Here is a 25,555-nt window from a genome sequence, read left to right on the forward strand (position 1 = left end):
CATAGATAGCTTCCGAATTATGTAATCTAGACACGCATTTGAAAAGAACTTCCAGATTATGTAATCTGGAAGCTAAAAAAGACTTCCAGATTACATAATCCAGAAACTAATCATGAATCTGAAAAAAAACTTTCAGATTATGTAATTCAGGAGATGATTACGATTTTGAAAAAAAACTTCCAAATTACATAATCCGAAATACTACAGATGAGTATTTTTGAAAATATAAAAATTTATAGAGGTGCAGGAAGAAAAAGTCGGTGCAAACACAATCTCCTCCAAATAAATGAGCCTGTGGAGGCCCAAAAACTCCGACAGGTGAAGAAGCCCAACTCAGAGAAAACGGAAAACACAGTTTTAGGTGTTAACGTTTGGTGCCTTGGTGGTGGTGGTGGTGGTGGTGGTTGTTTTTGAAGTGAGTGTGGTAGGAATGGCGATGACGCAAGGGGTGCAGAAGAACACACTGTACGTGGGAGGGTTAGCGGAGGAGGTCAACGAGTCAATCCTCCACGCCGCCTTCATCCCCTTCGGCGACATCAAGGACGTCAAGACGCCACTCGACCAGGCCACGCAGAAGCACCGCTCATTCGGCTTCGTCACCTTCCTCGAGCGAGAAGACGCCACCGCCGCCATGGACAACATGGACGGAGCCGAGCTCTACGGCCGCGTCCTCACCGTCAACTACGCCCTCCCCGAACGCATCAAAGGCGGTGAACAAGGCTGGGCCGCCCAACCTAGTAAAAACCCTAATCCTCTGCCTAAACCCTAATTTGTGAATGCTTCAATTCTATGCTTTCTTTTGTGTTCTCTGTGTGATATTGATTGTGCATCTGTGTTGTGTGTTTCAGTTTGGGCGGATGCCGATACCTGGTTTGAGCGGCAGCAGCAGGAGGAGGAGATGCGGCGGATTGAGACCGAGAATCGCGCGGCGATGCAGGCGGCGGAGGACTTGCACCGGAAACAAGTGGCGGAACAGCGAGAGGGAGAGAAGGAAGAGGAAAGTGAGACGAAGGAGGATCCTATGGCCAAGGCTGAAGCTGAGGGTCTACAACAATAGAATTACGGTGATTTGTCAAATCGGAGCAACTTGGTGAGTGAATATGTAATGTGGCTTTTAAAGGATATAATCTAGAATCTCATGCGAACATCTAAACCCTCGATCAATAGGCTGACCTTGGTGGGTCGTGTGTAATGTGAGATAAATCTTGTGTATGATTACTTATTTCCTATAGCTTATGAAACAGGATAGCTAGTGAAATGAAACCACCATTCTTTGGAAAAGAAGTTAAATTCCTTTGGGTATGAGGTTAAATTGAATTTTAGATTTGTCTCGTGTATATGTTGTTTTTGGCATAAAAGATAAGAGCCACCCTCAAAAGCTCGAGAAGTGCCTAAAGAGGACTATACTAAGTTTGAGAGCAAGATAAAGAAACATTTTTGCAGAGTTACATCAATTTTTTTTTTTCTCGTGTGCTATGAATTCCTGATCTGATTATGGCTGTACTAAACTGTCCAAGCATTTGAATTGCTATCTGTCAGCAGCTCGAATAAGCTCTTCGATAATTTTTTTTTTTTTTTTACCTATTTATCTAACCCTTCACCAAGGATATAAATTCCCCTGGTTGAAATGCTTTCAATTATCAAGATGCCTTGTTGAATTATCGTGTTATTTGTTGAATTCTCTTAGCCACACTGATTAAGATTTGGAAGATCTTGTGTTTCCTACTTAGCGAACTTTATAGATACCAAAATCAAAGGAAATTCCACCCTAGTTCACCTATGTATAGAAATCCTCCAACACCTGATGTCTCAGTTATAAACACAAAATACTCAATGGTGTAGTACCTACCCACTTGTAACCATTAGATTTGTCGTTGTTGTCACCTGAAACCAGATGCTGAAACTCCACTCTAGTTATGCAGGACGATTTCAATGAAGCCGGTGAACTCCATAAGTGTGTCATATTTGCTAAAGCTGTACTACCTTATAATGGAATATAATCACACTCTATGACTCAATGATATATTCTCAAAGTTTGATGTATACTAACTGAATTGATACTTGCTATTCCTGTTTGGCTGATTTATGAATAGATGGTTTTTTCAAGGACCATTGACTAGTGTTATCCCACAAACTACTCGGACGTGTTTTGAATTATTCTAATTTCTCAATAATAAGGTAGTCCTTAAGCAGGAAAATAAGAATTACCCTAACAAAGATGAACTCTGGATTCATCTCGTGTGTCGCATTGAATAGTCTGGTAGTGCTTCTGCAAAAACAAAATAGAAGTTTGTTACATGCCCTTATGAAAACAACACTGTTTGCTGGATTATAATTGAACCATAATCCATTTTTGTTATGACAAATTTGCCAAGCCAACTTTCCCAGTAAAGCAATGTTCACTAACTTGGCTCATATTCAACGCCAACGCACCTTAAATGTCTGGAAGATGTAATGATAAAAAGTTGCAGTTGTTTACTTGAAATACATTATTATCAGATAATATATGTATGTGTGTGTAATTTGGACAAGTAAATAATTATTTTATATATATTTTAAAGCGATTATAGTACATGATTATGTTTGCATATTTTTAGTTGTGACTTATACTTCGATGACTTAAATTTATGTTTTTTAATTGATATTGTGTTTGAACCATTCAATAGTAAAATTTCAAATGATTTACTATTTAGTTTTTAAATTATGATCAATAGATAATTGTAGATAAATATTTTTTTTTACATTTATTTTTATATTTATACATAAATAATAGTTTTAATTAAGTTTCAAGATAAATTTGGATATTTTTAATTGAATTTTTATTAAATTTTATCGGTTTATTTAGTACTAAAAAATTATTATTTTCAATTAAGTATCTTTTGTTTAATTTTTCAGTTAACTGAATGATGTGAATGTTATTTTGTTTTGTCATCTTGATTAATTGTCTTTATATGTTATTTTGTCATAATATTAAAAAACGTAAGATTGTGATTCACATATCAAGTTAGTTATTGTGATTCATATATTAAGTTACTTCTATTAAGGTTATCATACTAGAAGTTTCATAAATTCAATTTGTAGACTTTTAAGAGTTTATGAAAAAAATATTTCAATAATAAACTAATCAAAGTATTTAAAACAAAATATCACAATATTTATAAAATAATTATATTTGTAATGAATGAGAATGAGAATAATATAAATTGAAAGTACTCCAAATAAATAATTTCATACAAATATTACAAAATATTTTGAATTGATTATGGAGAAACATGTCGTGGAGCATTTTTACTTCTACATGAAGATGCACTTGGACTGTACATGAATTTGATCCCCTCCCAATATACCTTAAAAAACATGAATTTATAAAATGAATGAAATTAAAAAAAAATCAGTTGAAAAGAAAAAAAATTAAAATCAACTAGGGCATATATATTGTGCGTCTTTACTCAGAATTTTCTAATCTTCCAAATTTTCAATTACTTTCAATTAAAAGAAAAAGTAACTTTGCTGATATTCTTTTATTTCACTCATAAGTGCCTAACTCAAACTAACAAATAAAACCAAAGAGAAGAGAACACGAATAGAGGTGAACCACTCAGCGGCAGCGCCAATGAAACTGGTGACCACGAAGTGAGTTGGATCGTTTTGGGTTAAGAAAAATATACTTTGACTCACATATACTTCTCTTAAATGGGCGTATTCATGTCGGACCTACATATCGATGTCGACACTCGTACGACACTTATCGGTGAAGTGTTCAATTCAAAAAATATTTGTTGAATTTTTGAAAATTCTAGAACGGTTTTAACACAATTTTAAAAGGTATAAATACAATAATTTTCTAAAAATTCAAATTTATTATATAAATTTTTATTATGATTATAAAAATAAGGAACAAATTCTTTTGAACCAATCATGAAAATATCTTTCTACTCCCAAAAGAATCTGAAACATACTTTTGCATATAAATATTTATTTTTAATTTATATAATTCAAAATTATATAATATATAGATCCGTGTTCCCGTATTCTACATTTTAGATATTATACGTATCTCCATATCCGTGTCAGTGTCCATATCCGTATCTGTGCTACATAGCTCACCAATTCAGTTAAAGACTCGCGAGTTCACAGAGTTTTTTTTTTATTCTATCAAGTTTGCTTTAAAACCGAATTTTTTTTCAGTTAACTCAGAAAATGTGACTAAAAATGCAGATTTAGATGAGTTAACGAAACAACTGACGAATTTGATAACCATGACTTCTATTGTTGGATAAAAAATAAATGAAAAAAAAAACGGTGTTGGAGAATGCGAAACAAAGATGAATTCAACTAAAAATATCTAAATTTATTAAAGATTTGAAACTTAATTAAGTCTAAATAATATTTCTGTTATCTGTGGGATTTTAGATATGTTACAGATTGTTTTTCTTTAGTGTTTTTTTATGAACTATAAAACTTTATACATTTGTGTTATTGTCTATACATATACTTTTTTTTTTTAATATAAGAAAAATATTTGAATATTTTTTTTTTCAATGGTAGAAAGACAAAAAAAGAGGTTAATTTTTAAAGAAAAATTTAAAAGATTGATTGCACATATTGACTCCCTTCTTATAATAAAGATTTCGATGTAAAAATAATTTAAAAATAATTTTTAAAATATAAATAAATAAATTGTAATTCTAAAATTCTATTTGAACATATGACAAATATCTTTAGAACTTTAAATTGTATAACTAATAAACTTAATTTAATGTAACCATTTTATAATTTTAAAATACGATGATATATATATATATATGTATGTATATTAATTTAAATATTTATGTAAATAATTATTATTATATAATCCAATAAGACTTTAATTTACCATTTAAAAATAGATTTAAATTATAAAAAATATAATTTAATTTAAAAATAAAATAAAATAAAAATATAGTATTCAAATTATATAAAAACACGTAATATAACATATTTACATATTAAAAAATATTTCTGGCCTTTAACATTTTCAAAATCTCAATGGTTTGATACCAATGTGTTTAAATTAGAATTAACAAATAGTTAAATTGGTTGGTTGAGAATCGTTGTGACAAAACCTCCCTTGATTTAACAAAAAAAAAATCATTGATTTAACAAGTCTGCCAAATGGTTGGTAGTTTCAAAATTATTGTGAAGCACCCTTGATTTAATTAGAAGTATAATAAATAAGGTTATTATAAGATGGGTTTAAATAAAATAATTAAGAAAATTTGTTATTAAAACTTTTCCTTGTCTTTTCCTCTTCGAGATCCTTTACTTCCTTCTTTTTCTTTTTTTCTTCTTTTTGTTTGTTACAACTCAACACAATGTTGCAACTTAACACATCAGAACTGTAAAATTTCGTTTTTTTCTCTTCTTCTTTCTGATTTCTTTCTCAATTATGTAATTCTTGTGACATGGTCATCTCTAGCCCAAATAAATGTATCTAACATCACATCGGTCACGCATCTACTGAGTATTTGTGTCAGGAATGCGTCCAAAGCACAGAAACAAAGCCTCCATGTCGTGTCGAAACTTCATAGGTGAATAGTTCTATGAGAAGAACATCTATTTATACATTTTTAGACCTATATTGAAATATCCAAAAGATAATTAAGATATATAGTTTGTTACTATGAACCATGCAATTTAATAATCAATTATTTATATATATATATATATATATAAAAGTTGTCCGGATAACATATAAATATTTTGTTATCTATATTTGATTATAAATATATCTCTAAATATCTCAAAGTTAGGTATGTGCATAAGTTCCTCAAACTCAAAATCCAAAAATCGTAGAGATTATTCTTTCATCTTGCAATAAACACAATCTGCTCATTAGACGATGAGATCACACATGTGTCCTTGTTAGAGGAAATAATATAACCACGACCACATAATTTTCTTTTTCTCAATAGATTATATTTAAGTTCTTTCACATATAAAGCATTTTTAATACATATTAAGGCAGATATACATACATATCCAATCAATGTAATTTTACCTTTTCCAACTCCACTGAAAATCACCTTGTGACCTTCATGTTTTTAAAGGTCTAATGATGTAAAATTTGTGCCTGACATGTATTGTGAGCACCCATTGTCCAGGAACCAACTTTGTTCCTGATTTTTTCCATGTAACACATTTATAATAGAATTATGAGTTATTTTGGTACCAAAATTCTTTTTGGGTTCTTTCATATTAATTTTTGAAGTTTTTTTTCCATGAATTTGAACTTGGCGTTGGTGTGTCCAGGCTTGCTAAAGTGACCACAAATTTTTTTAAGTGAATTTGTGAGAAAATCGTACAAATTTGTGCAATGAACATGTATTCCAATCAATATGACTTTTGTAAAGAATGGGGTTGAGAAGTACACCGATTTAAATTATTTTAGATTGTGACGGTTGAAGAAACATGTTTTTTGGTTCAACAAGGCCTCCTCGAAGATTTGGAAAGAGAATCCAAATTTGAGGTAGCCATGGCAAAGAATGACAATTAAGCACTATTGGAGAAGATTCATAACACAATTGTTCTTAGCCTTAATGATAAGGTGTTCAAACAAGTCTTGAAGTAGAAGACCGTAATAGAATTGTGGATGAAGCTTGAAAGCTTGTACTTGTACATGGCCAAATGTCTAGTAAATACTTATATTTGAAGTAAGCATTTTACTTGTACAAAATAAGTGGTGAAAAGGTAATTAATGAACATGTGAATAAATTCAATAAACTATTTTTGTATTTGGAGAATATTGACACTCAAATCAATGATGAGGATTACGTGTTTGTTGCCTAAAACAAATTATCATTTCAAAGAGACCATATTGTACGCAAGATACCATCTCTCTCTTGAGAAAGTTCAAACTACTCTTAGTTCAAAAGAGTTGAATGAGAAATTTGAAGAAAAAACGTTTAACAATGGTTATGACCTTATAGTAAAGGGAAGAACATCTACTTGTGAAAACAAAAGTAGGAGTTCAAAGTCAAGTTCACATAATGGAGGAAATGCATCTAATGTAAATCTTACTATTGTAAGAAAAAAAGTCACACCAAAAGATTTTGTTTTAAAGGATAAAAGAAGACTGACAACCTTGATAGGTAGTCTATACCTAATAAACTATCTTGTTCTAACATATCACTTGTACTTAGTGAAACAACTATGATTAAAGACAATTACGAATCATTAGAGATTATAATAGTTTCTAGTAGTGTTGATGATTGTAAGTGAATATTGAATTTTAGATGCTCATTCCATATTACCCCAAATCGTAAATGATTTTAGGAGTTTACAACACTAGAAGAAGGCTTAGTTCTCATTGAAAATAAGAAGATCCATTAAATTATTTTGTATCTTTCAATTTTTTATTAAATTTATATACATATACATATAATAAAACTACAGTGATACAATTTTTTTGTGTGAAATATTACACTGTTACATATTTTTTATTATACATAAATAAATAAGTATTCAAAGTAATTCACGAATGTTAAGCAACATTCAAGCAAATTCTACTAAAAGAGTTAAAGATAAGATGAATGTAATAGAAAAATGGTTAAGGATTAAGATTCCAATTTATTCATTTATTTTTACTTTTAAGACCATTTAAAAGAAAAGGTGATATAAAATGTTAAAACGACATGAGTTTGAAGTGTGGCACGAAGTAGCAGTTTTGAAAGGCCTTGTCGTTTGCGTTATAGCTCTTAAACCCTTCCATCCATAATCTTAGTGCTAGCTCAACTAAACCTTAGCTACTAGCAGGGTGTCATGCCTGTCGGAAAATCTACTCACTGACTCTTTCCAATGGCGTGTCTTTCTTTTCCCCACTTTCTCTCACTTCCTAGGTTCTCTCTCCATTCATATCCTCTCTTTCGTTTCTCATATATGTCCCCTTTGTTTTCAATCTTCAATTTTTATTTTTGTGGTATTATCAACAAATGGGTTTCAAGGAAATCTTTGGAATTTTGCAAATTATTTGAAACCCATTGATTCCCTCTGCATATTTGCTTATGATTTGGATAAAAATATAATCTTTTTCCCCAAAATGATAAACGCTTCATCAGGTTTGCTCTTTTTGTGTGTTTGGGGGTGGTGGGGTGGGGTGGGAAGGAATTGTTAGTCCTTGTTTAATAAATTGAATTTACTGTTTTCTGAGCTATAGAGGCTCAACTTTTGTTGGAATTTAGTTTGTGGTTGCCGAATATGTGTTTGTAATTCTTGTCTCTGCAATGGTGCAGGTATCACTTGACTTGGTCCTATTGTTGTACTTCTTTTAACACAGTGCAACTTGGGGAACTCAGGTCTGGGTGTAAATGGGGTCATGTGGCAATGGCTAGGAAAAAGGCTTCTCTAGACTCTGCCTTAGAAGAACCCAGTGACAATGAATCTGTGGTTGAAAAGAAGACAACTAGGTCATCTAAAACTAAGAGGCCGACAGGGAGGACAAGGAAGAAAGCAAAAGATGAGTCTCCTGAAGGGAAGGATGATTTGTTGGTAGACAGAGATGATGGCTTCATTGGAGAAAGCTCGTCTGCCTCTGCTAGTAATGATTCCAAGAAAACTCGAAGGACTCGGAAAAAGGGTAATCTCTTGATCTTTGTCTCAAATCTCAATGGTGGGAGTTTTATGCATTGTATATGTGGTTTGCTTGTAAGTGTTAGCTAAGTCCTGCTATCGTTTACAGATGCATCTAATTCTGCTGGCTTGGAAGAAAAGCAGGAAGTCAAAGAAGAGAAAAAGGTTAGAAGACGAAGGAAAACTGAAGAGGTGAACTTAATTGTAGAGGATAAAGGTAGTAAGGCTGAAATCAGTGACCATGATGAGTCTTCATTTCTTGAAAATGTGGAGGATGAGAGTGACATTGATTTGGATTTGATAAAAGATGATGGAGAAGACATTAGCTCTACTTATGGATGGCCTCCTCTTGTTTGTTGCTTTGGAGCCGCGCAGCATGCTTTTGTGCCTTCTGGAAGACCAGCAAATAGGCTTATAAACCATGAAATTCATGAAAGTAAGAAGGATGCCTTATGGAGCCCTGACAAATTTTTTAGGGCTCCAGGCACCTCTGCTGGTAGTGTTGCTATTGCTCTTGCTACCTTGGGTGGCAAGGTCGCATTCATGGGAAAACTTGCAGATGATATTTATGGTGAAGCAATGCTGTACTATATGAATGCAAATAAAGTCCAGACCCGGTCAGTTCGAATTGATAATAAACGGGAAACAGCTGTATCACTGATGAAGATTGGTAAAAGGAATCATCTTAAAATGAGTTGTGTAAAACCTTGTGCTGAAGATAGTTTGACGAAGACGGAGCTAAATATTGATGTGCTGAAAGAGGTATGAAACTTGAAAACTATTAAAGAAATACATCTAAAATATAAGTAAATAGAATTCTTTGTAGCCTGTAGATTCAAGCCTGATCATTGTTGATATGGCAATATTATTGAGCTTGAATTGGTATGTTTTTGGTCATTAGATGAAATCAGTGTTAGTAGCCAAATTAAAGATATAATATTTAATGGTAATATTCATGCCAGTAGAATGCCGATGTGGATGTGCAGTAGTGTGATGTTTACATTTTTGTTTTGGATGTCAAATACATAGACAAAAGTTGCACAAATAATATAGTAGGAGACTAAATTTGTGAAAAAAAATGGGAAAGAACCAATTTGCAAAATTGATAGTAAGAAGATCAAAGTTGCATTAGGGCAATTAAGCCTAAATTATTTTATCTTCCTGTTTTGTTGGTTTCCATATTAGTTACAGCCATGTGCACATTTGAATAAAGCATGTTTGCTTTCCAGGGGTTATGTTAGGTCCTCTGTATACTTTATCCTTCTACTTTTCAGGTTTTAGCTGCTTTTGAGGTTAGATTGCTACCAAATGCTATTCAGTACTTTAAGAGTTTAAATACATGTCATGCAGGCAAAATTGTTCTACTTCAATACACATTCCCTGCTTGATCGTAATATGAGGTCAACTACACTGCAAGCCATCAAGATTTCAAAGCATTTTGGAGGGGTTGTTTTCTACGATCTAAACCTTCCTATGCCACTATGGCATTCTAGGGAGGAAGCTATTTTGTTCATTCAGCGATTCTGGAATCTTGCAGACATTATTGAGGTCACTAAGCAAGAACTAGAGTTCTTATGTGGGATCACACCATCTGAAGAATTTGACACCAAAAACAATGATAGTTCGAAGTTTGTCCATTATGAACCCGAAGTGGTTGCTCCACTTTGGCATGAAAATCTTAAGGTTTTATTTGTGACTAATGGAACTTCCAAGATACATTACTACACAAAAGAACTTGATGGTGCTGTTCTTGGAATGGAGGATGCCCCAATTACCCCATTCACGTCTGACATGTCGGCAACTGGAGATGGCATCGTTGCAGGTACATTACAGTAAATTTACATTTCAATTGAACCCTGCATTTTGTTTCCGTCTAACACTATCAAGAAAATAATAATTTGGTGGGAGATGATGGATTTTGAAGCAAAGCAGCGCAGTTCTGTAATTTTTTCTAAAATTTCATAGACTTTGGACATTTCTTCTGTCTTATTGCTCTGAGTGACGACTTTGTTCCTAAGGAATTAATTTTGACTAAACTCATTCGTTCAAACAATATTTAGGTGACTAATTGCATATAGTATTCAGCACAGAGCCAACATATATATAAAAGATAAGACTAAAGTTTCTTTGACCTTGATTTTAGGAGGTAAAAACACACATGCGACTTGGCTCAATGAATTCTGTAACAAAAACATGCTAAATGGTTATTTTTTGTATCTTTGGTGCATAATGATTTGTACAAAAATAGTTTCAAGCATCAATTCCCATGGATGTAATCTGGTTTTTTTAAGGATGGAATGGAACATTATCAGAGCATGTGCTTGGAAACATGTTTAGAACCCATAAAACCATGTCCAATTTATGAAATGTTATGATCAATACCCTCTGAAAAGACTTTCTATGAAACTAAGTATCACTCACTTCTACTTTCTCTTATTGTTTTTGCAGCCCTCTTGCGGAAGTTGTCAGTTGAACTTGATCTGATAACTGATAAAGGATACCTGGAACATTCGATCAAGTATGCAATCAATTGTGGGGTTATAGATCAATGGATACAAGGCCGAGTTCGGGGTTTTCCTCCTCGTGAAGATATGGAGGACGTGATTCCTGATTCAAATGGAATTAAGTCAATTTCAGAAAGAGAATACCGAACAGTAGGACCTTTGCATGAGTAATATCACTTTTGTAGCTCTCACAGGGACATTTCACTCATTGTATAGAAAACTGAGTTTTATTTATCTCCTAATGTTTGTTGTTCTTGTATTCTTTTTGGTTGTATCAATGGCATTATGATCAAAGCTTAAAATTCCACTTAGCTTTTCTTTGGCAAAGTTATGTACTTTTACTTTTGTCTCTTTCTGACTTATGATCTCTCATTCGGGGGTCTGCAGTAAAATGTTCTGATGTTTGCAATTTTTCTTCAGCATCTCTCTTTTTCAATCAATAAATTTGTCCAACTCGGTTTAATCCTAAAGGGGTAATTCACTTGGTTGAATCGTGTGTGAACAGTTTTTAAAATGTTTTCTTGGTTTCAATCTCTATGAATGAAAGAATCCTAAAGGATTACAATAATGTCACAACCTTCGAAACCTGTCATAATGCTTCACAAATGGTTTACGTCTCAAAATGTATATCATCCAACGATTCTGCTTAGTTAATGCTGTGAATGTGGAAGAATCCTGCAAAGAATTTGGGTTTATCCACATTTCACACATTTATTATTAATATTACATGAAAATGAAAAAAAAAGTGTATTTTTTAACTCAATTTTATAGTATACATATTTTGTCCTTAGCCTTCATTTGTTATCCAAGACTATGTTTGACATTTATTTCAGTTGATTATAACTTTTTTGATTCACTAGTTGAACAACTTCTGACCCTATTACTTAAAGTAAATAAGCTTTTTTAAGTAGCTTGTAGTGTTTTTTTAAAACTTTTGTTTCTAACTAATTTATTATTATTATTAGTACTTTGCCCTTGACATATTTATTAAGTTTTATTTTTAGTTATTTTATATAAGATATGATTTTATTATTTCATTTTCTTCACCTACATGAAACATGAATTATTATTTTTACTTATGTTACTAAAAAGTTTTCATTTCCTTACTATTTCATTGATTCAACATGTTTCTCCAGCTCCTTTTGATAAAAAAAAAACAAAAATAGAATGCATAATTAAGAAGAAAAACTGAATAGTATATTTAATTACCAAATATTAATTATCTATATTAAGGGATACCAAAGACATAAATTTTTGTCCTATAATTTTTTTCTCCATACATAATTTTTTAATTTTTTTCTTCTAGAAGTAGATAGCATATTGAGGTTTTTAAGAAAAGCTGTTTTTCAATGAAAAAAAAATGTTTAAAAAGTTATGGAGGATTAAAATGATTTAAAAAACCAACTTAAAAACAAGTCGAAAACATCTCTCAGAATTTAAAAATACTAACATCAAAAAACAGTTCCAACTGTAAAAGAATTTTCTTTATAAAGTTCAAGGAAGTGGGTCCTAAAACTTTGCCCAATAGAATTTCATTAACTAATATTCATCCATCATCAATAAAAATAAATAAAAATATAATATTAGGATTCTATTAAAAATATGCATTCTGTTGTTTTCCAAAGCTTGAATGCCCTAGCCCTGTATGTTTTCCCTAGAGTTATCTAAATGATAGAAAGTAAAAGTTATCACCTTACTTTTATTAAATTATTAAATTCCTTAAAAGGTTATCTTTTCTATTTTCCAACTCTCCAAACTAAATGTGGTAAAAATGAACAAACACATGCCCAAGAAGGATATCTGTACCTATTGACAAATATATTCAAATGTCTTTTCCATCATTCCACAACACAAGCACTACATTTGCTCCGACATAATCAAGTGAATATGTGAATCATTGAAGGTGCACTGTTGCATCCATCAATAAGCAGAAACTCCAAAAGAAGAATAAACAAACAGATATTTGATGCCATGTACCATCCTCTACCAATGGCAGAGAACTCCTCAAATATAACTTTTAACCAAAAAGATGATGGGGGCATTCAAATTAAGTAGAAACTATTATATATATTGAAATTGAATCGAAATAGATGAGCAAGAAGAAAAGGGAGGGTGTGGGAAAGTGAACTCTTAGAATTACATGAACCTGATTTTTTCTTTCTAAATTGCAAACAGGTAGCCATCATCATGGCCAATAGCCCAAATGAGGAATCAGAAGGAAAGAAGGGTGTTGGAACATGAAATGATGCTCTCCACAACTTTTATTGGCCGCTTACAAAAACTATACCAAACTTCCCTCAAAAACTTCCCAAGAGAAAGCAAGAAAAGGAAAAAAGCAAGACTTTCTATCCAAGAGAAAAGGGATATAGGCAGAGACAGGATCTGAGGATGATCAACAATTGCCAAATCCCTTAAAACTACATACAAACTTAGAACAAGTCCTACTTGTTCAAATTGGATTCTTCAAGTTTTGAGGCAGCCAGTTTATCCAAAAACCACACCAACTTCCCCATAGCTGGCTGGACCATTCTGGCTGGTATTAGTGGGCAGTCAGGTCCAACATCATCTATTGCCAAGTGTGCAGATTCTGCTTTGCTGTCACCAGTGACAACTAGTGCAACATTTGATGCAGAATTGATGACAGGCATGGTGAATGTGATTCTCTCAGGTGGGGGTTTGGGGGAGTCAGTAATGAAAGTTACCCATTCTTCCCTTTCATTCAGTGCTGAGTGGTTGGGAAACAATGAGGCAACATGGCCGTCTGGACCCAATCCAAGCAGAATGAGATCAAACTTTGGACAGTCACTAATCTCTGACACACTCACAACTCGAGTTTTCACTAACTGTCGAATCACAAACTCATAATCTTCGGCAGCTTCTTCTGCTGACACAGAATCGTTAATAGAATGCACATGACTGGGGACAATAGGAACCTGATAATGTAACAACTATATTAGCAGAGGAATATAAATGGATATCAAGTAATTTTTCACTTTAGGCAAAACAGTTATATCAGAGGCTCACTTGTTGCATTTGTTGAACTAAATATTTAAATAGAAAGCAGCAAGCAAATCCTGAATTATGTACAAGCATATCATGTGTTTCACAGAAGAAAAAAATGCAATATTAACACCTTGGCATTATAGCAACTGCAGCACAGGAAAACATCACACAAACTGAATGTTTGTTATGGACCTCAGAATAAGATCAGTTAAGAAATGAAATTCACTGAAAGACAATAGTGGAGACATAAACCTAACGCTTGAATATTCAATGTTTTAGATCCTACAACACAGTATATATCACTCGACCAATAGTTATCCATGAAGAACAAACAACCCAGTCATCTAGCTAAAGAAAAAACAAAAAACCTTTGACAACAACCCAGTTGAACCACACCTCTTTTCTGCATTCATTTACAAAACTGTAGGGATAAATACATCAAAAGCAAGTCGTACACCCTTGGGATATCATAATGCATCTTATATTGTTATTTAATCTGTAATAAGATAATAGTTTTCTTGAATGCTGAAAGCATTTTTGACACACTATCCCTCATTAATTTATGACCATCAAGGTGGATGTCTCGAATTTGACTAAAATTTCATTAATGCTTGGAAACTTCTAACTCAAACTGGACTATGACTCCAAGCAGACAACATACATCTCAATTCACAGGGGATTGCAAGATTGCATAGAATTATAAATTAGACCAAGAAATCAATTTCAGCCAATTTAAATAATTCAACAAGCATAAAATTCACATCAATAGTTCTAAGGAAATCAACTAGGAATATAGAAAAAAATTCAATCTAATTACACCTTTTTTGTGTCCAATAATTACATTCTAGTTTTCTACTGTAATTAATCATACTCGGAGACAAAAACACTGCAGACATATTGTCTTCAAGAATTCATTCCCACATTTCTCATCATTCTTTAATATCCATGTAACTTCCAGAAAATACCCATGCACCATGGGAAATAGACATGTAGATCAAGATGTATTTAGCATGGCAATCCTGTAGATAGCACCATCACTTGCTGTACTTGATTTATTTCAAATTCACTTGCTGTATATTGCAGACACTTTAAAACTAATTTGGCTGGCACTAATAAAACTGTCATTAAGAAATCATTACTAAAGCATAATAAGTCATTTCTAAGCATAATAATGACACAACAACCTTCAAGAATAACTGTTGGTCCTTAGCATTTGAGACCTTTATCCTGAAAAACAAACCTGACAACCAACTTCCCAAGCATGGAAGGAAAATGGATAAATTGGAGGCACATGCAACCAACAGGCAATGTACGGCCTCTTTGTAGAAAGAAAATAACAAACTTTCATGCTCAATATTCTTCCAATTTGAAAGCTTTCTTATGTGTGTTGTTGCTTGTATTCCTCTTTCTTATAATGATATCATCAATCCTGTTAGGAATTGGCATTTGGTAACGCACATAGTTTAATAACCCAGTACATGAAACATGAACAACCCTCCAAGAAAGAGCTATTTGGTCCCATCCACCTTAGAGGCTAGGATATAAAAGGCCCAACACAATCGTTACTAAATGAGTGTTACTGCTTCTCCAGTTCAAATGTTTCGAAATCATGTGATGTGATGACTCTTCTTGAGAACTTGCTGCTTCTACTCTATTCTCCATATAAGAAAAAAGTTCATTAGCAACCAAAAGCTCTTGCTGCAAAACTTATGTGTGTTTACTGGTGATATTGCCTGCTGGGGAATCAATAAAATCTGAAAGCATCACCAATTATGGTTTCTGAGGTAGTATAAGGAGCAATTCATTTATGCCAATTTACACATTGGCTTTGTGAGTGTAAACTGACTTGATAGGAGAATGTGTAGAATTTGATTCAGCATCTTCTCCTGAGCCTCACAACATATCCAGAGCTTCATTTTGAGCGCATATTAGGGACCCAAAGCTCTGTTTTAAAATGTGGATGGTCATGTTAAAAAATTAGCGTGTTCATTGGCTCACATTTCCGGGAAAAAATGAGTCCTTCAAAGCCACCAATGATATAATTTCAAAACAAAATTCAGAATGAAACAGAAGGGGGACCTAATCTCTGCAAGATGCAGTTGTCAGGAGGGGAAAGATTTTTCTTTGCAGACTTGAATGAATCAAATTACACAGCAGTTGAAATCAGAAAATTCGAAGTTGGGAACACCCACAACATGCCATTAATTGCACATCAAGAAGTTAAAATGCTCAAACATGCGATTATTAAACCCTGAAGGTAACTAAAGAAAATAGGGGAAAAAACTAGATCAAAGATAAAAGCCCATGAAACTTTTATGAAGAGATGCATGCTAATATTTCAGCTGATAGTAGATAAAGTTAATGAGAAAGTGTAGGACTACTTTTAACTGGAAATATTATTTTCTAGTGATAACATGAATCTCTGTCAAAACCTTGATAAATCCCTTCTCATGTAGTTTCTATAGCTATACTGCAACCAGTAGCTCTTACTCAAATGCATGAAGATCCTTTGTGATACACTGTTCATGATTTTCAACAGACATTTGAGTTATCTATCAATATAGGCCTAATAAATCCATCAGGTACTGCTAAAATTCCAAATTTCCCTCACAAACAAGGATTTAACTTTTGGGGCTAAACATGTAATTTTTTTATTTATTTCCAACCTATTATTTCAGACAAACATGTTTTTCAGCAAGCACAGTCACAGAGACAGATTTTACAGATTGTCACCCAAGTTTTTCAGTCAACCAACAGGAATAGGACAACTCCAGTTGCATCTTTCTTGCTTCAACCCGAGGTTGTCCAGAAGAATTCTCCGGAAGCTATTGGCGAGTTTGAATTCTTTAGCTTCTTCCATTAAATTTAAAGCAATTCAAAAAATTAGAGTAAAGTGCAGATCTGGTTAGCAATTGATAATTCAATAATGAATCAGAGGATCTCCAAGAATGCCAAAGAATCAAAAGGGAAAACCGATGACTGCCAAATCAGATTATCAAGATAATATCCTAAGATTTATATTCTCATCAGAATATGTGGAAATCTACCATGCAATGATGCTTGTTGGCCTTTTTCAGGAAAATGGGCCAAATACAAAACTAAGATGAATACCAAATATAAACCAAGTTGGGGTCTCAGACAGTACATTTTAAACCAGATACCTCAAGATATGGGACTCAATTAATTTATATTTCTGAAAGAGCTAATGTACTAACATTTTTAGTACCAAGAAAGATTGGCGTAGCAAATGACCTACCTCTTTGCCATCTGGATTTGTCAAAGCTCTAGTCTGACAACTACCTAGCACCCTCAACATTTTGCTGAAGTAATTATGGTTGATATCAACCAATCCATCCAGCTGCTGCCACCACACATTCTGTTGTTTTAACCATGGTTTATCTCAATGCCACAAATACTCCAAAACCAAGTCAACTACAGTCAACCTAAATTCCATAAAATTTTGGAAACCCTTACAATGATCTCCATCCCTTGGACATGCCAGATCAAATCAACTACGGTAGTTCTCAACTACAGTGATGTTTCAAGAGAACTAACTGGTGAATCTTAATTCCATAATGCTCTTAGTTTCGGCTAGGAACCAAATGTGAAATTTGAAACCTAGTTATCAGACATACATTCATTCTGGAAGTTGGCACAACACAAGCCATAACTCAACTCACCATTACCAAATACAGAGTGGTGGTGTAAGTAATCTCCTCCTGGATCCATTTCGAGGCCCATTTGGGTTTGCCAGCTATCTTATGTTAATCAGCACCATATATTATCATAATTAATCTTGTCAAGAAAAAAAGTCCCACTCCAACTTGCTGCAAGAAGAGACTGAGTAAAACAAGGGCACTTCTTCCTGGCCTCTCCAGGTGTGGTCAGTAATTAAGTAGTCCTACTCTGAGAAAGCCCTTTATATTCTCCAGTCACTGACTTTGTTGCTGGAGTTTCTTTGGCAGATCCAACTATGGACATGACTCAAGAAATCACTGGAGAACTCATCCCCTCAATTTGGACTATCTCAGAGTGGAACACACCAGTACAAAATTTTAAACAAAAAAAGTGTATGAGCAATCATAGAAACTTCAGATCAAGGATTTAACTGTAAAAGAAATTCAGAAAAAATAGCATTCATCTATATAGACAGAATATTCAGGAATGACTCCTCCATGATTTTGTAAAAGAATGATTTTTATACTCCTGTCAAACTGCCTTAGTTAGTGTGTAAACCTTTCAGAACAAGCACAATCTATTCCTCAACTAAAGACAAGTATCAATAACAGCCTTTTGAGAATTCAAACTTTTGTGGATATATAGCCTTCTGTTCAACCCTTCAACAAAGTAAGAGAATGCAGAAGAAATTTTTCGTAAACTACAATGTATGCCTGCTAATTCAGTCAATTATAAAGGGTGAACTACTACCTTACTACGGTTCTCTCAGAATAAATGTTAACAAAAATAAAATCCAAACTACTAAAAGAAGCACCTCCTTGAAAGTAATCGGTATTGACTATACACATTCAAAAATAGGCACATTGAAGCAAAAATATAATGTTTCAGGTGACCAAGAGAATTTTAAGAAGCTTTTCACGCATATGCTCAAATTAAAACAGCTATTAAATTTTCGCAGCAAACTGTCAAGACCAGAAGACCAGAGAAACAAAGCCATCCATCTTGTTAAAAGATGATATCTCTGCTTTACTGTGCTAGAGTTTCCCTTTTAGGAAGCAATCAGCAGGACAAGGTATAGAAAAGACCAGTTTAATGCTAAAAAAACTAGAAGTTTATCACTTTCCGCCAAATTATTCTGAGAATAAAAATAAAGTTAATTAAATCAGGATATAGAGATGAAAAACATGAGGGCACAACCTTGGACAAAAGGCCATCTTTAGCAAGCTTATAATTGCTATCAGCATGGTTTTTTGCCACAACGCGCTCGTCAGCCCAGAAAATATACCACTTGGACCAGTCCACGGTCTTGTTATAAGGAGCTTCGCAGAGTTTTCTGTAAGCAAACTTAGTTTTAAATCAACACTAAATCATAAAAGCAAAGAAAGATATGAAAAAGATAAGATACAGATACCCCATTAAGCCAATGAGAGAACCACCAGATAAAGCAATGGCAAAGACTCCTCGCTCTTTCACAGAAGCCTCTGATAACTCAGCAACATAGTCTGCCAAATCAGTCCTTAGCTCATCCAAACTCTCATGAATTCTCAACTCTCCTCTATTATTCTGACCACCAGAGAGAGCCATGTTTCAAGAGAGTCTAATATCTCTATTTTGTAACAGGAAAAGACAAAGAAAGCATCAAAACCATTTCAGGTAGAAATAATAAGAATGAAATTCAAAACACAAACAGCTTTAAATTTAGTCTTCCTAAACCTAAAACACAAAGGGAATTCCAAAGTTGTCGAAGATCCAGCTTCATATCCAGAAAACAAAAATTCTGAACAAGGGAAACAATAAATAAGAATATAGATATGAGATAATTTCAATTTTTACTTTTTGCTTGACTACAAGAATTATATGCATATACATAATATAAAACTGAAGTTTTTAAAGAAGATTTACAAGCTAAGCTTCATCCCATGAATTCAATTTGCATATGGACTCTCTAATTGTCAAAAGCAAAAGCAATTGAACAAAAGGGTATCATCACCACAACCCAAATTTCCAGAGATCGAAACCAGGAAATGAAAAACACCGAAACAAAACAAGTGCACACTATAGCAGGAAAGAAATCATAGAAGAAGAAACTCATGTCCCAGATCATAAAGCATGTTAAATTAACACCTTCCACTTCCGCAGAAATTTATAGAAGAACAAAGCATGATGGTCAATCATAGTCCCATGCTGTTGAACATAACCTCAAACTGCATCACACACAGAATCGACACGTTTCACAACAAAAGAAAGGAAAAAAATACTTACAAAGAAAAAAATTAAATATAGAGAGAAGGTGGTACTAGCAGAAGAAGCTGACGAATGAAGAAGATGGTGCATATATATATATATATATATATATATATATATATATATATATTTTTATGTGTATGAAGATTTGGATTGTCTACAGTTCCAAGGAATTCAACCATAAAAAATTCTTATATTATTATTATAAAATACAAAATAGGAAAAAACATACTAAAACCAATGAGAATTGATAGATGCATAATAAAAGTCATCTAGTACAGATAATTTTGTTAATCAGTGAGTATGATGTAGTTTTTTAGGAATTCACATAAGATACTTTATTTTTAGACAGATATATTTCTTAAAGAAAATCCTAATCCTATTTATTTTTTCGTTTTGCAAGATATTAATTTCTTTCAATAGTATAGTCATTTGTGCATACAAAATGACAGTAAATAAAAATTTAAAAAAAAATATTTATATAGGTGTGATGTCATTGGTATGAGTATTATATTTTAATCTAAATGCATCTTTTCATGAAATGATAAGGTGAAAAAAATTAAATAGTTTGTGTTTTCCAAAAAAATAATACAGCACTAACCAACAAAACTTTTACTCTTAACAAAAACTGAGATATAAATATTTGAAGAAGAAGCAACTATCAAGAATTTGGTAGGAAATGTTGAAAGGATAATGGTATTGAGGAAGAATTTATACCTTGTTGGGTATTAGTGCATCAAATGATGGTGACAGAACACACAAAACTGTCTCTCTGTCCTTTGTTAGATAAAAAAAATGAAGTTTGTGGCAGAACTTTGTTTGCAAGTAAAACAACTATCTATGTTCACAGCAGATAATAATGAGAAAATCTTAGTATCCTAAATCTCCTGATATAAACAGAAACTATGAATTGTTCAAGTAGATTTCATTGGATGGTCTTAGGAAATAAATTTTTTAATATTTGTTAACAGATCATGTTTTTATTGAACTATTTCTCTTTGTAAAATAAATAATTTAGTGGGTAAAACAATACTATAAAAGATAATAAGTTATTTACCTTTTTTTATATATAACTTCAATATAAACTTTAATAATATTTGTTAATTAATTTGTATTATAACAATTAATTTTTTAATTATATTTTTATTTTTATCATTATAAACAAAACTGTACAATACCCATCTGTCTCCTCTAGTCATTATAAAAGTTATTATTTTAAAAACAGTATTGGTTAGTTTCTTTACAGATCAATAAATACATAAAATTATAATAAAATAAATTTTAAAAACTGTGTCAAATAAGATTTTTTTAAAAGAAGTTATATGAAATGAAGTTTAAATTATTTGTAATTATAAAATAACATTTTTCCTGTTACAACTATTCAATAATCTTAATAGAAATATAGTCAAACTAATGTTAAATTTAAATACCTCACTTTCAAACAAAAATGTAATAAAAAGTTGAAATATTATATTGAAATTTTTATCTATATAAACACTCCTTTTCCTCACAAAAAAAAGTATACTCTTTTATCTTTTTTATTTATTAAAAACTTTGTGTAAGATCAGTCAATTAAAATGTATATTATACTTAGAATTTTTAATGAAAAATAAATTTGACAAATTATATAAAAAAAAGGAAGAAGAAAAAAGTAAAAATAAGAGAGGATCAATAATAAAAGACAAACCAAACAGCTGTCCAAATCACTTACTGACAAATATACAAATGAGTACTTGTGTCCTGCAAGTATTAAACATAATATTTTACTTTACCTCACATCACAAACCACTCATGATTCATTATTAAATTTGGAATATAAAATAAAAAAATATTAAATAAATTTATAATTTACACTGAAGTTAAAATATATTTTTTAATAGAAATACTTATCTTCGGTGTTTCAATAATACTTTATTTATGTAGATGAGTTCGTTAAAAATATAAGATTTTTATTTTTATCTTTTAAATTTAATTGTATAAATTATATATGAAAATATTCTTTCAGTGAAAATGTAGAAATATCATATAAAAGCATGAATATTATAATGTGTAAAGAAAATACAGTACATATAATAAATATATTGATGAAAGACAATATTTTATGCATAAATAATTAAAAACACATTTATAATTTAGTTTAATATTTTGTTAATATAGATACATGTATCTAACTTTTAATGAAAAATCACTTAAAAATTATTAAATAATAATTAAATTTAGAGAAAAAAAAACAATTAGTCATTATATTAACTAAATTAAATTTTAATTTAAAGACTAAAAAGTTATTGATATCTAATGTGATTTTTATTATTAATAAAATATTATAAAATAGTTTTAAAATTGGTTATTAGTTACCGGATTTTAGGTACTAACTGATTAAGTTTTAAATTAAGAACAAAAGTAGTTAGTAGTTAAAACCTTAGTAGCTAATAGTTAGATATCAATTTAAAAATTACTTTATAAATTTTTATTAATAATAGAAACTATTTTAGATATCAATAATTTTTTAATTTATAAAATAGTTTCTAAATTAATCAATATAGTGACTATTTTGGTATCTAAAATTAGTTTTTATTTAATGTTTTTTTTAGTGAGTGTTATCTAGATATAATTTTTTGTTGATATGGGAAATCTAAATTAAATTGATTTCATTTTTTAATTTATTTGAATTTAAATCTATTTTAATAAGTTGTTCGTTGATATGGAAAATCAAAATTAAATTAATTTAAAATTTTAGTATTTTCAAAATTTAAACTAATTAATCAGATTTTTTTTTTGTTTTCATTTAAGGAAACAACTTGAATTTTCACATATTGGACTTTATAGTGATAAACAACTTCTTTTATACCATATATCCTAAGAAATATTAGATAGTCTATCCTAAAAACACATAATTAAAAGAAATAACAATGTTAGACCCAAATGAACCAAATTAGAAGAATCTTAATTAAGATAGTGGATTTGTTTATGATTATAGTCCAAGAATCTATGATTAAAGCTATTAACTGTGAATAAAATTATGTTAATCACTTAGCTAAGAATAACTACAAGCCAACCAATGCATTGTACTTTACAATATTAATCTTTCTTGAGAAACTCAACCTATTGAGAATCGGATGTAGTCTGGGTAATCAGATGAACCGGTATAACAATGTCTTGTATATTTTTTCTTTCTCTTTATCTTTCTATATTGCATTTTATCATCATTTAGAATAAGAGAGTTATTATAAAGTTACGTGCTTAAAACATTTCAGCTAAATAAATTAGTTAAATTATAAATTAAACGATAATTGATCATACAAAACTATTGTTTGAATATTTATTATTAAACGATATTTGTGAAAAAATATAAAATTTAATTAAAATACAATTCCATCTCCGTATTATGATTTTCCTATTTTCACACTAAAAAATCATAATTGATACCAGAAGAGAGGAATAAGAGATTAATACTTGTATTTCATAAATATCATCATTTGTATCTTGTTTTTTTTTCTATGGTGCAAAATGTTTGATATTGATATATGATGTGAAGAAAATGAATTTAATGTATGATATAACAAAGTGATTGATATTGATATATGAAACAAATATTATTTTAGAATAATCGAGAAAGGGATAATCAAAGTGGGGAATTATTTGTTTATTTTGATGAAATTTGCAAAGGACATGAAAAAGTTGAAACTACCTTGTAGACATGTCTTTCTATTAACAACGCTATAATAAACATAGTGTAAACATCGTGCACTTATTATATTAGAATAAACTAAATAACTGCATAAAAGGAATTTATCTATACATAAATTTTCAAAATAAAAATCACAAAAAAAAAATGCTTTCACTTTTGTTTTTCTGAAATTAAATTTTATTGTTCTTACTTTATAACGTATTTACTTGCAGTGTCATATATTTCAACTATCAAACTTGTTTTCATAAAAAATAATTAAATAAAATGCTTTCAATTAAATCAATTTATTTAGTAAAATGATTTTTTTCGATATCTAAGATTAATTTAGTACATTTAAATTAAAAATCTATCTAAATTATTATAATCTAGACAAATAGAACTCTAAAGTAAAATTAATTATTTGAGTTGAAATAACTAAGTTTCCATTACCAAATTTCATCAAAAACATATTAGATCTTAACATTAATTGCTTTTTCAAGGGAGAAATAATAGTCATCAACCATGTCACGCGGCTAACATCTTCACACCACTTTGATTCTAAACTTTAGCAAAAAAATAATGAATTTCAAATACTTGATGATAGATTATAAATAAAATCAATCTATCAATAATATAACCAATTCATAATATATAATTACACTAAAAAAAATATTAAATGAAAATCAATTTTAGAGAAAAAAAATAATTAGTTGTTATATTGACTAAATTAGATATTATTTTAGAGACTAAAAAAATTATTGGTTTCTATATTAGTTTCTATTATTGATAAATAATTTTTAAATTGGTATCTAATTAGCTATCAAAGTTTTTGCTACCAAATTTAGAATCTAAATAATTGGTAGTTAAAATATTGATAGTTAATTAGATACAAATTTAGAAACATTTAACTAATTTTTTTATTTTTTTATTTTTTTAATGAAAGTTTTCATGTTAGGCATCATTATGCAACTTGACATCTCAGCGAGGCTGACACCTCAAGTAACAACAATCATCTGCCATCACATGAAAAAAAGTATTATTAAAAAAAAGGAAAAAGAAAGAAAATACAAAAATATGGGGGACTAGACCAAAACCCACATGTTAACAAAAACGATACATAGGTAGACTATACCTATTCATAAAGAATTCTAAGAACATACTAGATGGAAGTCTATTATACCAATGAAATGATTGTCTATGAATGAACCCTAAATTAGCCAACTTATCAGCACATGCATTTCCCTCACGAAAAATATGAGTAACCCTAAACCTGATTGTCCTACCGAAATTAAGACAAATATTCCATCGATTACGAAGCATCCACGGAACATTAGTCATAGCAGTAAACGCAGCACAAACCAAGACAGAATCACATTCAAGCCAAACATTAGTAAGTCCTATCTTTTGAGCTTCCTCCATAGCATGTATAACTCCATAAAACTCAGCAACCAAAGCAGTCTGAACTTCAAGAAACCCTGAAAAAGCACCAATAAATTCTTCCATACTCCCACGAAAAATACCTCCACAAGTAGCAAGACCAGGATACCCCCTAGCAGCCCATCAGTGTTAATTTTAACCCAGCCTGGTGAAGGAAATTCCCATCTAACTGGAAGAGGATGAAGAACTTTCCCACTACGAGTCTTAATACCAAAAAACTTAATCACGTTGAAATTCAACATATCATTCTTCATTGAAGCTTTAGACGAATTTCCCACTAGACAAGTTAAATCTTTAATTACCGAAATAGCCTTAGAAACCTCAATCTTATCGTGAAATCTAGCATAATTCCTCATACGCCATATCATCCATATAGAAAAGGTTGTCACAGCAAGTTTAATCAATTTAACCAAAG

General features: G+C 31.2%; 3 protein-coding genes across 7 annotated transcripts; 2 read left to right on the forward strand and 1 right to left on the reverse strand.

Moving 5' to 3' along the window:
• Positions 1–350: 350 nt before the first annotated feature.
• On the forward strand, positions 351–1,284 carry LOC137806356 (uncharacterized). Its single transcript, XM_068606407.1, has 2 exons — positions 351–737; positions 849–1,284. Exons 1-2 carry the CDS (start codon positions 431–433, stop codon positions 1,055–1,057), a joined length of 516 nt encoding a protein of 171 aa, XP_068462508.1. The 5' UTR covers positions 351–430; the 3' UTR covers positions 1,058–1,284.
• A 6,381-nt stretch (positions 1,285–7,665) lies between these two features.
• LOC137806357 (fructokinase-like 2, chloroplastic) lies at positions 7,666–11,530 on the forward strand. Its single transcript, XM_068606408.1, has 5 exons — positions 7,666–7,877; positions 8,271–8,614; positions 8,717–9,369; positions 9,958–10,429; positions 11,056–11,530. The coding sequence occupies exons 1-5, from the start codon at positions 7,837–7,839 to the stop codon at positions 11,280–11,282; spliced, it is 1,737 nt and encodes a 578-aa protein (XP_068462509.1). The 5' UTR covers positions 7,666–7,836; the 3' UTR covers positions 11,283–11,530.
• Positions 11,531–13,158: 1,628 nt separating this feature from the next.
• Positions 13,159–20,166, reverse strand: LOC137806358 (probable 6-phosphogluconolactonase 2). 5 transcript variants are annotated; one of them, XM_068606411.1, is made up of 5 exons: positions 20,090–20,133; positions 19,917–19,996; positions 19,204–19,398; positions 18,990–19,125; positions 13,159–14,044 (listed from the first exon to the last, which is right to left on the reverse strand). In XM_068606411.1, the coding sequence occupies exons 3-5, from the start codon at positions 19,374–19,376 to the stop codon at positions 13,553–13,555; spliced, it is 801 nt and encodes a 266-aa protein (XP_068462512.1). In that variant the 5' UTR covers positions 19,377–19,398; positions 19,917–19,996; positions 20,090–20,133; the 3' UTR covers positions 13,159–13,552. The 5 variants fall into 5 exon arrangements, with proteins under 5 accessions (XP_068462512.1, XP_068462510.1, XP_068462511.1 ...); XM_068606409.1 differs by lacking the exon at positions 19,917–19,996 and having other exon boundaries at positions 20,055–20,166; XM_068606410.1 differs by having other exon boundaries at positions 19,917–20,110.
• Between the last annotated feature and the right edge of the window lie 5,389 nt (positions 20,167–25,555).

This window comes from Phaseolus vulgaris, chromosome 3 (assembly GCF_000499845.2).
Source record: "Phaseolus vulgaris cultivar G19833 chromosome 3, P. vulgaris v2.0, whole genome shotgun sequence".
NCBI lineage: Eukaryota > Viridiplantae > Streptophyta > Magnoliopsida > Fabales > Fabaceae > Phaseolus > Phaseolus vulgaris.

Coding starts and splice junctions, on each gene's coding strand:
- LOC137806356 (XM_068606407.1), top strand. CDS start 431: ATGGCGATGACGCAAGGGGTGCAGAAGAACACACTGTACGTGGGAGGG. Junction 738..848: donor AGGCTGGGCCGCCCAACCTA/GTAAAAACCCTA, acceptor TGTGTGTTTCAG/TTTGGGCGGATGCCGATACC.
- LOC137806358 (XM_068606409.1), bottom strand. CDS start 19,376: ATGGCTCTCTCTGGTGGTCAGAATAATAGAGGAGAGTTGAGAATTCAT. Junction 19,126..19,203: donor TCTCTCATTGGCTTAATGGG/GTATCTGTATCT, acceptor GTTTGCTTACAG/AAAACTCTGCGAAGCTCCTT. Junction 14,045..18,989: donor AAGATGGCCTTTTGTCCAAG/GTTGTGCCCTCA, acceptor TTACATTATCAG/GTTCCTATTGTCCCCAGTCA.
- LOC137806357 (XM_068606408.1), top strand. CDS start 7,837: ATGGCGTGTCTTTCTTTTCCCCACTTTCTCTCACTTCCTAG. Junction 8,615..8,716: donor TCGAAGGACTCGGAAAAAGG/GTAATCTCTTGA, acceptor TATCGTTTACAG/ATGCATCTAATTCTGCTGGC. Junction 9,370..9,957: donor ATATTGATGTGCTGAAAGAG/GTATGAAACTTG, acceptor CATGTCATGCAG/GCAAAATTGTTCTACTTCAA.